Here is an 18055-nt window from a genome sequence, read left to right as displayed (position 1 = left end):
ATGGTTATGCTATTTTAGGCCTTGTCATTTGGAACAACTACAACCTATTCATGTAGGGCATTCAGACTTTGGATGAAAGCTGGCTTGGATAGAATGAGGTTATTCCAATTCTGATTCTTCTTTTTCAGTTTGTGAATTCTACCAATCACAACATCACGTACGAATTTAGCCCACTCCGAAAGAAGACATTCGTTAGGTTCCTCTTCTCTTTTGGCCCATTTTTTGGCATATACTTCGGCAGCATCCATTATGATTATAAAGGTGTGATTTATCGGAGTCTGCTCAGGATATTTCTGAGTAATTATTGTCAACAGTAGACAAGTCACCTGTGATTATATGACCAACAGCTTGGTTGCAGTATGATGATTCTTGGCAGCCACTTTTAGTGGTATTGACATCGTGAGCTGACAAGTCTACGTTCTGCAACACGTTCCTATAACTGAACGATTTGGATGAAATTCCGTTCGAATAGGAAAAGATAGGGTGTTTGGTAAATCAAAATAACACACTGTGAACGTATTCATGTTATCAGCCACAAGGCGTCATCATATAGCTAATGCTCTAGTCCCATCCCACAAAACCTCCAAGGTGTTCAAACACTGACCCATTTGGGAATCACAGAGGTGCCTATGGCGTGGCGGGTAACACACTAGGCTGCCCACCCGTGACCGTGGACGAGATAAAAAAAAAATTTTGTGACAGCAATGAGCTCTTATGATATCAAGTGCATTGATAATATATTAGTGGGAGTCATTACTTTGTTGCGTTGCTGTTTGCCTAGTGTCCACAAAAAAACGCATTTTCCTTGGATGGCAGTTCAGTGGGACAACGAAAGACAAAATTCAGGGGGGAAGTTCTGACGATAGCAACCAGGTTTTCTGTTGCAGGTTAAAATGTGGTAATCATGTGACAGAACTCTTTGGCCGTAGCCGACGCCACAACTGGCATGCACGGTATAATCCGTCCCCTCCTGTCGATGATCTGGGTCGGTCTCTCTGATTGAGCATGGTGGTCAGGTCATGAGCCAATGTTGTCGACCTTGTATGACCTCCGCCATGTTGTTTCTGGACTCTGCCATTAATTACGTAACGTTGCAACATTGTACCAGAGTACCAAACGTTGGCAACATTACGCGAACCAGTGCCTCTACGCATCATTTCAGTGGCGACACGACGTCTTAGTGCTTGTCGTTGCGTTTTGCAACGTTTCATTAACAGCATAATGCTTGTGAGATGAGATAGTTGCGTTTTAAAAGTAAAATAAATAGCACTTCATTATTCAAATCAATGCATGAAGTGAAGACGAAGAGACTTCGGATGTATGACGTTAGGTGATGGGGTGCCATAGGGACATGCTGGATACTTGTCACTTGGCCCTTTATGTGAAGTGATAATTGGCACTGCGTATGGATACACACCATCAAATTAGTTATTTACCTATCTACTAGAACCAGTGGAAGCAATATCCAAAGCATGTACCGACCAACATCAAGTGAGTAAGCTTTCAATAATTTTTCAGTTACTTCACAGAGTGAGTTGCAAGTCGGCATAATGAAATGGCAATGACCTAGTTGTATACTGGGTAACCGTACGGATCCGAAGATCATATTTATGTTCCCTACAAGTGAGATGAGGGATACAGAGATGATTCCTGTAAAACGTATGTAATGCACCTACATATTAATTCTCGGGAAGGGAAATAAATATTGAATACAGTACAGCAAATATCTTCATTGATGTATTCTTTGTCATCATATTTCTTTCCCAAATTTCAGAGAATACAAAAGGTCTGAAATACCTCAGTCTTTTCCCCATGCCATGTACTGTTTATGGAATAGCAAAGATATCAGTAAAACATCTTTGCTTACCTAATGCGCATGATTCAAAGACGGAAACGAAGCATTTCGGAACATTTTGTTTACACTACCAAAGAATAATACGTTCGCAGTGACCACCGTGATTGCAACTTTATAAGTAGTATTTTAGTAATTAAACCTCTACTTTATAATAGCCTAAGTATGAAGCAAGTGTTTGTACGCGTACGTGTTTACTTCCAACTATGAAATTAAATCGATTATTAATAATAAGAAACAAATAATGTTTTTTGCTCCTGTGAAGTAAATGAACACATTATGCGAAATCGATGGCATCCACTTAGGGACTTCTGCTGTTGTGGGCCAGTCACGCTACAACTTCAGGGCTTGTTGTTTGTATGGGAGACATTCACGCCACAACCTCAGGACCTTTTGGCATGTGAGAAAAAACGCCACTATGTCTGTGACACTTCATCATAAGCGAAAGTGAGCTTTAATCACGTTTGGCTTAGCCTCGTGGTTTTACAAATTCATCAAATATTAAGGTGAGTGTGTAGGTTGAATTAATTGGTTTTACTTTTTGAAAAACGAACGAGTTATCGTTTCATTGAATTCTCTTTCTCTATTTCATTTAGACGTTTAGAATTGTATTATGTTTTTTCTATCCCCAGAAACATTCCAGGTAAAGCAATGATGCTGACAGTAACCATTTTTGAAATTCCCTAAAAAATATTTCCGTTTGCTTTTGCAAAAATGAAGTGCGTACTAAATTTCTGATCGTTCGGTTCCATATTCAATTTTACGGTGTTAAATCTACATTTATCATCCAAAACTGGCTCCCACAGGAGATATCGCTTGGATGAGATCAATGAAATTACATCACAATGCTTTGCAGACCATTGTGACGTCACTGGTTACCATGACGTCACAATCAAATTACATCACTAATGGCTCTGCTACCGAAGCTGTTGCAGTACTTTTTACACTGAAGACACTGCTAATTACTGTCTACAAATTGAAAGGTTGAAAAAATGATGTTGGATGATAAATAAAATCTCACCCTCGTGTCTTTTGATATCAAATATATCAACACTCGTTGATAAAAGTGGCAAAAATCCTCGGCAAGCCTCGGAATTTTTCCACTTTTATCAACTCGTGTTGATATATTTGATATCAAAAGACACTTGGGTGAGATTCTCTATATAACGTAGTTCTACATTGCAAACAGTATATTCATCTTTGAAATAATCTGGCAGTGTGTTAAAAAACGGCCTTCATGTTATAGGAACTGCACATGCTGTAGGGTGTGTCGTTGCACGGTTTCACTGAATCTATGCAATATAACTACTCTATTGGAAACCGGGGAATTATATTGCCAGCAAAATAAGCTGAGTGGGCCCAATTTCCTGTGAATGTCAAGATTGTCAGCATTTTCTGGGAAGAGTTATGTTTCCTTTCCTGAACCTATTCTGCCGTTTCGTCTTTCTTTGACTAAAATCGAGCAATAAGCTTCGGATTATGTTACATCCACAAATATCAATTATTTCGAATACAAAGATGATTTTGTTTTAAAGCGGTGTCTTGTCTAAATCATCATTAAAATACTCGAATATCCAGCGTATTATAATATGTCAAATCCATTATGGTATACATATTTATTATAAAGGAATGGAACCCGTGAAGATCCCGGAAGAGAATAGGTCTTCATTAACCAAAGAGGCGACTATCGGGTTCGAGTGATCAGGCTCGCTGACTTGGTTGATGCATGTCATCGTATCCTAATTGTGTAGATCGATGGTCATGATATCAATCACTGGATTGTCTGGTCCAGACTTGATTATTTACAGACGGCCGTCATATAGCTCGGATATTGCTGAGTGCGGCGTTAAACAACAAACAAGCAAACCCGCAAGCATAAAGGAATGGAGGAATGGTACCCTGGGTAATTGAGGGTGCATCTTTCAATACATTTCGTTTTGGTGACAAAATGGAAAAGACGAGATAAGGCTGCGCATAAGAGGAAAAATAAAGAACGTGTACACTTATTGCACAGGTACGTTTCCCATGGAAATTTAAAAAAATGATTGAATTGATTATCCATTAAGAATTCGCAAATAAACAATTACCTGATAGAACGTACTTTATGTCCAACTTATTACTAAAAACATGACACTTAGCCGAGATCCGGTTCTTCCCATTATGTTCTTCGACTGGAGATCATAACCTCTCCCCTTATATTCTGCACGGCTGATTGTAAAGGTTTCTTGATGGATTGTCTATTGAAAACCCCTGAAAAAACCTTTGATACAGAATAGAAACATTCTTTTCGACAAGCGACTTCCTTTCTTCTTAAGGTCATGAGGACACGAAACAAATCAAAGAAGGTTTTGTCTGAGCTGGCAAGGCTGCTGCGCCTTGTTTGTGGCTGTAGGGAATGGTAAATCCTTAAAGTGAGGTATTGACGGATGCACAGAGAATGGATGTCCTATGAAGACCGGATTTCTCTCAGATTGAATACTCTCTTTACTTAGCTGTATCTCATTAGGGTGACCAGAGGAGAGATATAGTTCTCATTTATGTAATTAGATTGAATTGTGACCATTTGTTACTGAAATATATCTGCGACCTCATTCTATCTAAATAATGAGTCATCATTTTTTAAAATATATTTGCAGCACATTTCCGTGCAGAAACATGTTAAAGGCAACGGTGGCAAAAGTGGAGAAATGTGGAGATACTAGACTTCTTTCCAGATATTCACATTGATTGGCCTACAGTTGTGATGTTGCTCGTCCTGTTGTTCCAATTGTCCCTGCTGGTCCTAGTGAGGGGTCAACAGATTACCCAGCAGAAATACTTCGCGTGTTCTCAGAGAGAGTCAGTGAACACCACGTTGCTCGACGTCCCTGTCACCAGCCTAATTCAGTGTGGAGCCAAGTGCCTGGAACATTCTGAATGCAAATCAGGACATATTTGCCAGGGAGAGGATGGTACCAATTTATGTTCTCTGGGTTCTGATTGGCCTTTTGGAGACTGTGATGTTTTACAAGTCAATGAAAAGTGTTCGTCTTATAAAATCGTGAGTGTTAACATTAGATTTATACTTTACAACAGTCCATCCTTATAAAGGCGACCGTTTATATTACACAATTTTGCGATATATTTTCAGGTCTGCATATATATAATAACATTAAATTGTGTGATATGATGGAAATTAAAGTTAAGAAGTATATTATACCTCCTCGTCATAGCATGGTATGAAGAATGATCATAATTTTGTCAGTGCTGTTTGTCAACTCTTTTCAACAACTGATAATTACATTCCAGTAAAATAGAGAATCATAACGCCATTGACATTTGAAATACACGACGAAAACTGGTTCATACCTGTCTACATGTGCAAATCCGATCAGTGCATGCATGACCTACTCTTTTTGCGTTTGTTTCAAACGTTTACTATCCGTCTTTTGGTGCCAGTAAACTAGAAAATCGTAATATCAGCGAAATTTGAAAGAATAGCAGAAACTTGGTTCATATATGCTTTGTTGTGCAAATCCTGGCATTGCATGTACACAGACTACTCGTTCTATGTTCGTGTCAATCCGGCATTTGGTTCTGTGATGCCATTAAATAGAAAACCATATTACCCACGACATTTAAACAAGAAAGGTGGCACCTCTAGATCTACCGATGTTAGAAATACCACTGAAATACTGTCACCAACATTTCTATTCTTCTTTTAGTTGTGGCGTTTCAAGCTCTTGTAGGGGGGGGACAACAACACATTCCAGAACAATTAATACACAACATATAAACAATGAAACAACAAATACACAATGGGCGGAGTATCTGCTCGACATCACATGCTATGTTTTACGGATATTGTTCTTGATGATGTTTACATTTAATATATTTTTAAAAAGGTGAACCCGTGTGAAAATGGTGGCACTCTGAATCCTGATGGGTACAGCTGTACCTGCACTACCCTCTGGTATGATACTTTCTGTCAGAGATATCGCTACGGTAAGTCGATCTTTGATTACTGTATGGTAAATTGTTCTTTGTTACACAATAGTTATGGAACGTCTATAACTTTAAATCAGAGTAGTTCGTCTGAAAAATGGTGTTTCAGTTATTTTTTGTTTCAGTTATTTTTATTTATTTCCAGAGCGAAAAAAAACTTTGTCAGTACAAAAATATCAGATTTTGATATTACTTTTTTGATTTGATGGATTTAAACAGATGAGTCATCTTTCTTCGGCTACTGAGAAAACCAACAGAAGCCCAGTGACCGAGTGAATATAACATTGTGACGATAAACATAATGATTGATTTCATTGTCTTGTGATATTGACATTAATAATAGATACATAATTTCACGAACAGTTTCGATTTGTTTTATGTTCATTTTCAAGGATGATTAGGCTGTAGGAAATTTGCAGTTCGAGCTAATTTTATTCAAAGTATATAATATGCCATTTATTTGTCTATTCAGTCATAGAGTGCAGTAAATGTGGAAATTAATGTATCGACCGCTGGCATCAAATGCTTCACAAACTTACCTTCAACTGCTTGATATGTGGTTAAAGCGTTCGCTCGTCACGCCGAAGACCCGGGCTCGATTCTCCACGCGGGTACAATGGGTGAAGCCCATTTCTGGTTCCCCCGCCGTGACATTGCTGGAATATTGCTAAAATCGGCGTGAAACCATACTCACTCACTATCTTCCAGGATATCAAAGCAGGAAATTTATTGATTCACCTTGATCCGTTTACAGGAAGGCTAGGCGACTATTTTCCGGCTGGATCTTGATGTTGCAATTTGTAACCTTTACGAAGCTTAGACAATGTCTGTATAGAGTTAGGATAATCATTCTCTGCAGATATGCACAAAACTATTTGGGTTTATTCACAAGCAAGTTGTTTTTGAGTGACTTCAATCAAATCTGGAAGGGTTGCCAGGTAAACCTAAGGCTGAGATCCATTTAATGCTTGGACCACAAGATCAAAGAATGATGACAACACGAACGAATCGCCATACAGTATTTATCATGTATTATTTCTAACAGGTTTTTTTCTTTTCAGATTGTATAGAATTAGAAAATTCCCAGACTACCGCCATGACAATTCAACCAAAGAACTACCACACAGCTGTTCTTGTTATCTGTCAGCAACAGCAAAACAGCCTTGTTGGATATTTCCATGGACAAATAGCACCAGGTGATCTAAACAAAACATATGAGCAATACAAAGTTGGCTTTCTGGTTGGTGGCGGCTCGTGGATGGGGCTCGAGACAATGCACGCCCTGACAAGACAAGGGGAGTACAGGCTGACGATCAAACTGAACCTTTTCACCGGCTTAGAGGTTGTCTATGATGACTTTAACGTCAGTAGCGAAGCTGAAGGCTACTCTTTCAATTATAGTACCTTTCGAGAAGACCTGAGCAACTATGCTGACGGGTTTGCCGCCATTCCTTCTATTGGGTCAGGGAGCCTTGTTGGTCTCCCCTTCAGCACGTTCGACAAGGATCCGTATGGGTGTGCGGCGCGCTACGGGGCAGGGTGGTGGTATGACGCCAACTGCGGGCCTGTGTTGGCGTATGATCCGGCGGTTAACAGAGCGAGGTGGCCAGACACATCTTCTACTGTTAGAAATGCACCAACATTTATATTCTCCTTTAAGTTGATGCGATATTATTGACACTGCCGTTTCGAAGGAATTAGCTATGTGGTCATGGAAAGAAAGAAAGGGTGGTTTTCAGTGACCAAGGCAGAAAACTATAAATTTAAACTCATGGTCACACAAATATGAGTAATTGTAGCGAAACATTCGTTTTGTTTGATTTCATGGAAAATCATTTGTATTATCACTATGAACATATCATCATTAGAACACAAAAAAATATAAAATAATAAACGGGATCCACGTGCCAAGTCAAAAAGGATAGCGTTGGAAGAATTCGAAGATAAATGTGGAATGGTAATAGAACATTAGCTAAACTGAATTTATTCATTTTTTTTGCTGTGTTGAAGCAAATAAATTGACCATAAAAAAATAGGGAAATCATGTTTTGTGTCTAGGTGTTAATAAATTACATGGCCTGTATTAAAAAGTGAAAATACGCTTAGGCGTCACAAATGGCAGTGGGGAGTTGTGTGAAAGATGAGGTGAAAATAGGTTCAACGTTGCGTTCAAGATTGTTCTCTTTATCTAGTGTTTTTTTTAAATCTCAAAGGAAGGACTACTCTTCCCCATTTCATGACACTTTGAAAGCACACATTACTTTGGTGACGAGAAACCCACGAGTACGGGAATGGTGCTGACAAACCTAGAAACATAATCGGGGCGAACCTGGATTCGAACCCACAATCAGATTGGCTCAAGAGCCCACGTATCCTTCATTGAGATGGGGACTGTCAAAGTGTCAAAGGTCTCGCATCTGAGTAAAAGATCTGACTTTGACGGGATTTGCGTCATCACGGCGTGTCAAAGTAAAGCGACATGAACGCCCCAAGTTTTGGTAGCCCATATGAACGAGTGTGATATAGATATACTTACGGATCATAATCGGGGCGTATTCTAAGCGAAAGGAATCACCGTGCTACCCGTGCTCCCGATAATATGAGCGCGTAAGACAGGGTGTTCAGAGAATCAAAAGTGAACGCTGCAGTTTGGAGGTGCAGGTGAAGGACACCCGAATTCAGTATTATTAAGTCGCTGACTTGATTGATGCATGTGATCGTATCCAAATTGTGTAGATCGATGCTCATGATGTCAACCACTTGATGGTATGGTCCAGGTTCGTTTATTCATAGACTGTCGTCATAAAGTTGTAATATTGCTGAGTGCGGCGTTAAACAACAAACAAAGAGACAAAAACATGCACAAACCAAACTTATAGTATAGGGTATGTATCCCGATATTTCATCTTACATGTAAAATTATTCACAAAATGGAAGACAGAGTTTATACAATGTTAGGTCGTTTAAATTCTTCAGCCCAGTTGAATTACAACTCACAATAAACCTTAAAAAACAATGAACAAAACAAAAGGAATAAAGTAAACATAGTATGACAGCTGTAATACTGAGTCTCACCAAGCATCACATGAATAATTTAATTTGACTGTTCATGAAGCAGCTGATCAATTCACGTGATTAATGACAAACAAACATACACGTTTATAAAGATAACATATATTAACTACACATGTGTGAAATGCAAAACTTCAAACAATTCACAATGTGTATTTAGTTTTGTGCTTTGCTGTTAGTTTCGGCTTGATAAACTTCCGTGGTTTTGGTACACACTGGAATAAGCGCAATGCAAATATATCAAACCATTGGTAATTGAATACTCAAAACGTTGTTCGCGATATGTCAGGCTAGTATTAGCAGCAATCAACTTTTTCAGCTGAACTGTACATTCGTGAGTGTTGAGAATTTATTATGATTTCTAAAAATGGTGAAAATGGATGGTACAAATTATCAGAAGATAGCGGACTTATTACAGGTGAGTAGGCACACACACACGCTCCTTCTGCATAAAGTATTTACACATTATTAACACAGTTATGGACTTCATTTTAGTCAATTCCCATCATAGTGGTGCTCTCAGTTACCTAATTTCAATTTCATCAGTACATACTCGACATGCATGCAGTTGGAGTAGTGTTGTTGTAGTAGTTGTTGTTGTTGTTGTTGTTGGTGGTGGTGGTGGTAGAAGTAGTAGAGGTAGAAGTGAAATTATTAGTAGCCGTATTCGTAGCGACTTCATTTTCTTCTTAGGGACCATTCATTTAATGATCTGCGGGGTGTGTGTGTGGATTTTATCGAAAAAATATATTGTCCCCGAAAATTCTTGAAAAATATAATTTTCCATCAGATACTGTAAAAAAATGCCTGCCACAAAAATGACATTGTTGCAAGTGTCTTTTTAAAAAAAGAACCAGGCTCATAGTCCTGAATAATAAATCCCAAATAAAAAACCAGCCACATCCCAGAATATCAAATAGTTGGTCCCTCATCATTATCAGTAATTGCAGTTGTAGTTGTAGTAGTAGTAGTAGTAGTAGTAGTAGTTGTAGTAGTTGTAGTTGTTGTAGTAGTAGTAGTAGTGAACGTAGCAGTAGTGGATATGTGGTAGGTATTGTGGTGGTGGTGGCAGTAACAGTAGTAGTGGTGGTGGTATTAGTAGTAGTGAACGTAGCAGTAGTGGAGGTGTGGTAGGTATTGTGGTGGTGGTGGTGGCAGTAGCAGAGGTAGTGGTGGTGGTATTAGTAGTAGTGAACGTAGCAGTAGTGGAGGTGTGGTAGGTATTGCGGTGGTGGTGGTGGCAGTAGCAGTAGTAGTGGTGGTGGTATTAGTAGTAGTGAACGTAGCAGTAGTGGAGGTGTGGTAGGTATTGTGGTGGTGGTGGTGGCAGTAGCAGAGGTAGTGGTGGTGGTATTAGCAGTTGTGAACGTAGCAGTAGTGGAGGTGCGGAAGTAGTACTGATAGTGGTGGTAGATAATCAGGTATTATGGTGGTGGTCGTAGAAGTAGTAGTAGTAGTGGTAGTAGTAGTAGCGGTAATAGTAGTAGTGGTCGTTGTGGTAGAAGTAGTTATAGTGAACGTAGCAGTATTGGAGGTGTAGTAGTAGCAGTAGTAGTGGTGGTGAGGTGAGGTGAAATGGGGTTTAACGTCGCGTCCAAGATTATTGCACTTATATAGCGACGTGCATGTACGTGTGTGTGTTTGTGTGGCTGCTTGTACTAGTGCGGACTGATGCCGATTTATAGTGCTAGCTCATTGAGATACCATGCCACAGTCTAACATGAATACCCCACTCAGACACAGTATACTGTCTCCGAGCCGACCAGTTTTAGCCCCTTGATGCCGAGCGCCAGACAGGGTAATAATATAACAAGTACCATCTTTTAACCTCTTTTGGTATGACGCGGTCGGGGATCGAACCCCGGACCTTCCGCTCTCCGGGCGGACGCTCTACCACGAGACCACGGGGGCGGTCTAGTAGTGGTGGTAGATAATGAAGTATTATGGTGGTGTTCGTAGTAGTAGTAGTAGTAGTAGTAGTAGTAGTAGTGGTAGTAGTAGTAGAAGTAGTAGTAGTACGAGTAGTAGTAGTAGTTGTCGTTAACGTAGCAGTAGTGGATTAGGTTATTAGTAGTGGTAGATAATCAGGTATTATGATGGTGGTTGTAGTAGTAGTACTTGCAGTAGTAGTGAACGTTGTGGTAGTAGTAGCAGTAGTAGTAGATAATCGGGTATTATGGTGATGGTGGTAGTAGTAGTGAACGTAGCAGTAGTGGAGATGTGGTAGTAGTAGTGGTAGTAGTAGCAGTAGTAGCAGCAGCAGCAGCAATAGATAGCCAGGTATCTTGGTGGTAACACAAGTTAAATTAGCACTGAAGACTTGCACGTGGTATTAGATAATAATTCTTCCTTGAGTCTTACAATTTATATTGACTGCATGTATGGATGATTAAAAATGAAAAAAAGTTGTCTGTTGTCATTCAAGGCCAAAAACAGAATACTGCGACGGGCATCAACTTCCGGGTGTACTGCAGCCACTTCCTGTCAACATGGGTAAGTTACAATAACAAGATAGCAATGTAACACGAATGGGTGTGTTCCACAATCTGATCGGTTGAAAGTATTGCCTCTTTGGCCAACTTGAAATCATTATGTAAAATTCCATAAAGAGACATGCTCACACCTGCAATGCACGTTGATATATATGTACAAGCATCTTGAACGCGAGGCTAAACCCTACTTCACCTCACCTCTAGCACTTGCAATGCTATTTTTATATATTTATGTCATAAATAAAAAGGACCACTTTTTCTACCTTCATGAGACATTCCATGACCCAAGATGATTATTTCTCCTTTTTGTTACACTCTTTCCTTATATTTCCTTATGTTCCTCAGAACAGCAACTTGGAAAAGAGACTTGATCTAGTTCATTTACTGGAAAGTGCTTCCTGAAAATATCTACAATCAGAATTTTTAGAAATTGTGTGTTGTAATAAGTTTTTAAAATGCGAGTGTTAAGACACAGCTTAATTTTTATTCATACGCGAACACATTTGGTTACTTAAATGACGCTTTCTAAAGTTTTCCTCCTTGGTAAAGTATGCAGGCCTTTTGAAATTTTCGGCGTTCAAATACTCAAACCTGAAAACACATTATCTAAACTTATCTCCTAATACATTTACAGAAAAATCTATTCAACAAACATGAGTGTTGTACAATATAACGTTTAATCCTATACACGGTAAAGATCCGGGTTAGGATTGGTCTTCGGCAACCAATTCTTTTCGTAAGAGGCGACTATGTGTGTCGTAAGAGGCGATTAACGGGATCGGGTGGTCGCTCGGGTGGTCTTGTCCGGACTTGAATATTCACAGACCGCATTTCGACAGTGTCTAACATTTAATCATTATTGTAGGGGGATCAGATGTGGTGTTTTGGCGTCGGGCTGTTCCTCATAGAGCTGTCACCGACGTCGCTTCTCCTCACTGCAGTCAATGGCCTGGCTACAGGGATGACCATTCTCCTGGCAGGGGCTCTCATAGGCACCTGGGTGGACAGAACTCACAGATTAACGGGTAGGTCCACCATCTAGTGGATAGAGATTAACGGGTAGGTCCACCACCTAGTGGATAGAGTTAACGGGTAGGTCCACCATCTAGTGGATAGAGATTAACGGGTAAGTCCACCACCTAGTGGATAGAGGTCAACGGGTAGGTCCACCATCTAGTGGGTAGAGATTAACGGGAAGGTCCACCATCTAGTGGATAGAGGTTAATGGGTAGCTCCGCCGTCTACAGGACATAGATAAACTGGTAGGTCCACCATCTAGTGGATAGAGGTTAACGGGTAGCTCCGCCGTCTACAGGACATAGATAAACTGGTAGGCCCACCATCTAGTGGGTAGAGATTAACGGGTAGCTCCACCATCTAGTGGATAGAGGTTAATGGGTAGCTCCGCCGTCTACAGGACATAGATAAACTGGTAGGTCCACCATCTAGTGGATAGAGGTTAACGGGTAGTTCCGCCGTCTACAGGACATAGATAAACTGGTAGGTCCACCATCTAGTGGATAGAATTTTAACGGGTAGCTCCGCCGTCTACAGGACATAGATAAACTGGTAGGTCCACCATCTAGTGGATAGAGGTTAATGGGTAGCTCCGCCGTCTACTGAATAGAGTTAATGGGTAGCTCCGCCGTCTACAGGACATAGATAAACTGGTAGGTCCACCATCTAGTGGATAGAGGTTAACGGGTAGCCCCACCGTCTACTGAATAGAGTTAACGGGCAGCCCCAACGTCTTCAGGACATAGATTAGCGGGTAGGTCCACCGTCTACAGGACATAGATGAGCGGGTAGGTCCACCATCAAGTAGATAGAGGTTAACGGGTAGCTCCACTATCTACTGGATAGAGTTAACGTATAGCTCCACCGTCTACTGGACATAGATTAGCGGGCAGTTCCATTGTCTCTCATAGATTAACAATGTAGAAAAAGTACTGATAGCTTTGTTTGATTGATGGAAGCAGATTTGTCAATGATTTCATCATAGTTTAGTGATACATCCTTGTATGCATGTGAGACTTTTTTCGTTTTTGTTTTGTTGGTTATTGGAAGCTAATGTGGATTCGTTGGAGTGTCTGTGAAATTGGCAACTTGGCGACTGATAGTCTCAGTGTTCCGTTAAGAGGATGCCTGTAACCTGTAACTGATCATCGCCGCAATAGGTACAGCCAAATAATCACATCTATGTTTCTGTGACTGGTTCTAAAGTGGATTATCTTTCATGTAGAAGGATCATATCATTTTCTGTTGCAGTAATTATCATTACGTCATTCGCATCAGTATTTATACTGACAGACTCGTTATAAGTGATATTTACCCCAAGGCACTCTCATTTGTCGTCGTTTAGTTGTTGATGTAGAAATTGTGGAGAAACGAAGCATCCTTGCTTTTGGCCACACTTCATGTTGAACCATGGTGTGCACTGTCAGTTCCAATTTACATATTTACAGAGTCAGATTTGTTAAGAAAAACGCTGAAGCATAAAGACAAACAACAGCCCATTGCCCTCTTTTGCAGCAGCGCAGGTTTCCTTGGCCTTACAGAACACGTTTGTGGCACTTTGCGCATGCGCGTTGTGTATACATCTTTCGTTTCGGGACCCTATTGTTTCTTTGTGGAACGGCTGGTTGCTGATGCTGTCCTATGCCTCCATCATCATCTTTGCTATATTTGCTGATATGAGCAGTGCTGCTCGGATCCTCATCATTGAAAGGGACTGGGTTGTAGAGATATGCGGAGAAGACAACAATAGACTTGCAGGTGACAAAACTGATGTTGTTTTCCGGACTAATACAAACATTATTTATAGCCTAAAAATCGTTCACACGGTAGGTTTTATATAATCCGCTAAATTATGCGAAACATTTTCATGACTTTATCGCCTTTTGCAAGTTGTAAATTCCATGCAGAATTTGTACACCATCGCTGTTGGTCTTAATGCCCATTATGATCCTTGGTCTCTGAGCACCCTACCCGTGACTCCCTGGCCCATCTCACTCAATCACCTCGACATTGATTTACATTATCCTATATGATAAACAATTTCTTCTGTCAGTTCAAATATTTGGGATCCAAAACATAAATATTCAGAACGCTGAATGCTCACTGTACATTGTTATTTTGGGGGGTAAAACAAGAGGAACAAAACCTCCAATTTATTCTGGAACAAATTATTTTTGTAAACCCCGATTCATTCACTATCTCGCTTGTTGGACGCCAGATATGACAGCTACGCTGAGGAGGATGGACCTGGCCGCGCAGATCCTCGCCCCTATTGCTTCTGGGGAGATTGTGTACTTCTTCAAAGTCAGGAACGGGGCTTTAATCATGGCGGCCTGGAACGTAGTGTCCATGTTCGTGGAGTACTACCTGCTAAGGAAAGTCTACAATCAAGTTTCAGCTTTACAGAAGGAGAAATACTGGCAAAAAGGTACGAATATATTTCGCCGGGCGTCTTCCTTAGTGACGGTTTCTCAGTTTTAGAAACTCCATTTGAAGCCGAATAGGTAAAAATGAATCATTAAACCATTCAATCATTGCCCTATTTGTCCAATAATGACCCTGTAAGAGTAGCATCAGTGGAAAGGTATCCCCAGAATGCTCGTGTACCATGATTACTATTTCATTTTTGAAAATAACTCAAGCAAATAGCTTGTCTTGTCTAGATTCAGTCAGTGATAAGCAACCATGGTATAGCTGGAATCTTGGATGACCATCGAGGGGTGTTTTACAATGGTATAAAAATACTATTGCGATATTACAATATCGGTACAACTGTCGTTTTTACATTTTCCTTCTTTAGTTGATGCAACTGACAAATCGGATCACAAACCATCACTGGATGCGCTCAAGACAGGAGAGAAATTCAAAACATATGCTGGGAAGAACAGCGAGTTCATAGCACTGAGAGAATCGGGATTCCCCAAAACTGCTACGCCCACTGAAGCAAAGGAAAATGGTCATGTGACGATCAACGAAACCAAGAACAACTCAAGGCAAGAAACCAGCTGTGGGTGCATCCGAACCTTGTGCTCTCCCCTTATCCTCATCTACACTGGATGGAAGACGTTCATGCAGTATAACGTTGCTAACGCCGGCCTTGGACTTGCGATGATGTACCTGACGGTCTTAGGGTTTGATAGCGTCACCAGTGGCTATGCGTTTACCCAAGGAATATCTGAAGGACTGCTTGGTCTTGCTATGGGATCGGGCGCAGCCATCGGGATTGTTGGGACTTTGGTGTATCCAGTTTTGAGACATCGCATTGGGCTAGAGAGAACCGGTCTGGTTGCCATGACAGTACAGATTGCTTGTCTGTTTTTGTGTGTTGTGTCTGTCTGGTTACCTGGCAGTCCATTTGACCCCATCTTCTTCTTACACCATGATTCCCCCTCCAATGTGACCGATGACAACTGTACATCGCCAACACACTTAACATCGAGAAATGTTTCCGGATTTTCTTATGAGACAGGCGACAACTGTACCTCGTTGACCAACATGACGGTGTCAGGATCCTCGGGTGCTATGACAACGACCACCCCATTGGTTTTGAAGTCTTACGTTTCCATAACTCTTCTGATAACGGGGATTATCACAGCTAGATTTGGTGAGATATATAATTGGTATCATGATCTTATTTATTTTTGTGTACATGGTGTGGGAGACATATTTTGAGCTTATATCACGCCTCTCGGCTCGAAAACAATTGCCGCCGGTGCTTAGATAATCCAAGGGCGGTGGAGTAGCATAAAGATTACAAGACAGAAAATCCGGGTTCGATTCCCCACTTGGAACGTGAAGAACATTTCTGGGATATTGTTTAAAGCTACATAATCAAAAATTCGATCCTATCGACTTAGTCAGAAATTAGAAATTCATCGACACCATGTCAAAATTTTATGAGTTATTTTCATAAGATATGTGTTGTCCTAATCACGCTCTTGTGATGTTTTAGGATTGTGGATTGCTGACCTGGCAATTACTCAACTGTTTCTTGAACACGTGGCAGAGAGTGAACGCGGCGTCGTCAATGGAGTTCAAACTTCGCTGAACAGGATGATGGACATGTTGAAATTTGCTTTGGTGGTGGCCCTGCCAAAGACGGATGAGTTCGGTTACCTGGTGATGATATCGTTTGTATGCATATGTATAGGGGACGTGTTGTATATGACCTATACAAGGTCAGCCAGAGGTCATCTGCTTCCTTGCCATTCTCAGTGTGGAAGGTCTGAAGAATGAGGTCAAGGAACTGGACTGGTCACATGCTTCAGAATCAAGCACATGAACATTGGAAGGTTGCTCCCGTATGTTTTTCAATTCTTGAAATATTTTAGAATAATGTTTTTGATTAGGTCAGGTTGCAAACTGTTTCTGAAAACACGTCTTGTTGTTTACAACTGAGACGGCAATATTCCAGCAAGTGACGTGGTCTGTTAAGTTACTGATAAGACAAACCAGTTATTGACAGTACGTCCAATGTCCCAAGCCGTCAGGATACGATGACACAAAATCCACCAAGTCATCGTTCCTTACCACCCGATCCATTTAGCTCGATGACAAATGTTTGCAGGAGAATTACTGTTTTGTTGTGGATTAATAAAAAACCTTTTGATGTATGTCGACGTTCCGGTTTATGTATTATTACACATCTAGTGTTGAAGGAGTGTTGGACAAACGGCGGATGTGTTAATGTGTGCGTGAATGGGAATAATTGGACAGTTTCTGAAATATCCGATGGTACCAGGAACTTAGATTGTAAGTTAGAAATCACAACATGAGTGAGTATGATTATGAGCCACATTAAGACATCCGTCGACAGCGGCGCTTGCGTTGGTGCCATACCTTCAACCTTGGAATTTGAGAAACCGGAGACGAGTATTATTTAGCAATGAATCACGATTTCTTATTCATCGGTGAGATGGAAGACAACGTGTTTAGCGTCGTCGAAATGAGCTTTTTGCCCAACATTGTGTACGTGAATTCGACAAATTCGGTGGCGGTAGTGTCGTGGTGAGGGCCACATCCTACACAAGGAGATCTGACTTGGTTGTGGTTTAGGGACATTTGACAGCAAATGGCTACATGAATCAAATTCTTCAACCTCACCTTCTTCCAATCATTGACTGCGAGAGGGAGCTGTTTCAACAGGACAACACTCCACCGCACACAGCTCGTGTCACGGTATACTACCTACATGATGCCTACATCAACGTCCTGCCCTGGCCGTCGAGATCTCAATCCAATCGAACCCATCTGGGATGAATTCGATCGACGTGTACGTCAACGTCAGAACCCGTCGCAGACACTCCCACAACTGGCCAACGCGTTACAAGCAGAATGGCGCAGAATTCCGCAGGACAGAATTCGTACACTTATCCAGTCAGAGCCGTGAATGCTGCCCGAGGAGGTCAAACGAGACACTGAGTTCTGCACAACCTTGTGGCCTTATGTGATATGACAATGAACAGTTTTTAATGCCTTTGTACAACGACAACATGTGACTATCGAGCTCCAAAATTTCATATTTGTATCTTTGATATTAAGTTAAATATTTATTAGGTACAATAAATTTACTAAAAATCTACCTGTGTGTTTCATTTTTTTGAAGAGCGTATTCACGGATCCGAGTTGAACCAAAATG

The 18055-nt window shown here is 40.8% G+C and overlaps 2 protein-coding genes across 2 annotated transcripts; both read left to right on the top strand.

Annotated features, from left to right (window-relative positions):
* Nucleotides 1-2220: 2220 nt before the first annotated feature.
* On the top strand, nt 2221-7685 carry LOC124110704. Its single transcript, XM_046470043.2, has 4 exons — nt 2221-2358; nt 4489-4892; nt 5737-5836; nt 6898-7685. Exons 2-4 carry the CDS (start codon nt 4596-4598, stop codon nt 7512-7514), a joined length of 1014 nt encoding a protein of 337 aa, XP_046325999.2. The 5' UTR covers nt 2221-2358; nt 4489-4595; the 3' UTR covers nt 7515-7685.
* Nucleotides 7686-9187: 1502 nt separating this feature from the next.
* Nucleotides 9188-17678, top strand: LOC124110725 (solute carrier family 40 member 1-like). Its single transcript, XM_046470088.2, has 7 exons — nt 9188-9326; nt 11334-11401; nt 12266-12425; nt 13933-14175; nt 14636-14845; nt 15218-16021; nt 16370-17678. Exons 1-7 carry the CDS (start codon nt 9263-9265, stop codon nt 16651-16653), a joined length of 1833 nt encoding a protein of 610 aa, XP_046326044.2. The 5' UTR covers nt 9188-9262; the 3' UTR covers nt 16654-17678.
* The last annotated feature ends 377 nt before the right edge of the window (nt 17679-18055 follow it).

The sequence above is a fragment of the Haliotis rufescens genome, unplaced genomic scaffold (genome assembly GCF_023055435.1).
Source record: "Haliotis rufescens isolate VD_foot unplaced genomic scaffold, xgHalRufe1.0.p SCAF_10, whole genome shotgun sequence".
NCBI classification, from domain to species: domain Eukaryota; kingdom Metazoa; phylum Mollusca; class Gastropoda; order Lepetellida; family Haliotidae; genus Haliotis; species Haliotis rufescens.
This window is presented reverse-complemented; position numbering and strand designations above follow the sequence as displayed.

Bases quoted from the DNA above. Each gene is read 5' to 3' on its own strand.
- LOC124110725 (XM_046470088.2), top strand. From the start codon at position 9,263: ATGATTTCTAAAAATGGTGAAAATGGATGGTACAAATTATCAGAAGAT. The intron at 12,426-13,932 runs GTAGGTCCACCA...CCTCTTTTGCAG, and splicing joins CAGAACTCACAGATTAACGG to CAGCGCAGGTTTCCTTGGCC. The intron at 16,022-16,369 runs GTGAGATATATA...GTGATGTTTTAG, and splicing joins GATTATCACAGCTAGATTTG to GATTGTGGATTGCTGACCTG.
- LOC124110704 (XM_046470043.2), top strand. From the start codon at position 4,596: ATGTTGCTCGTCCTGTTGTTCCAATTGTCCCTGCTGGTCCTAGTGAGG. The intron at 4,893-5,736 runs GTGAGTGTTAAC...ATTTTTAAAAAG, and splicing joins AGTGTTCGTCTTATAAAATC to GTGAACCCGTGTGAAAATGG. The intron at 5,837-6,897 runs GTAAGTCGATCT...TTTTCTTTTCAG, and splicing joins CTGTCAGAGATATCGCTACG to ATTGTATAGAATTAGAAAAT.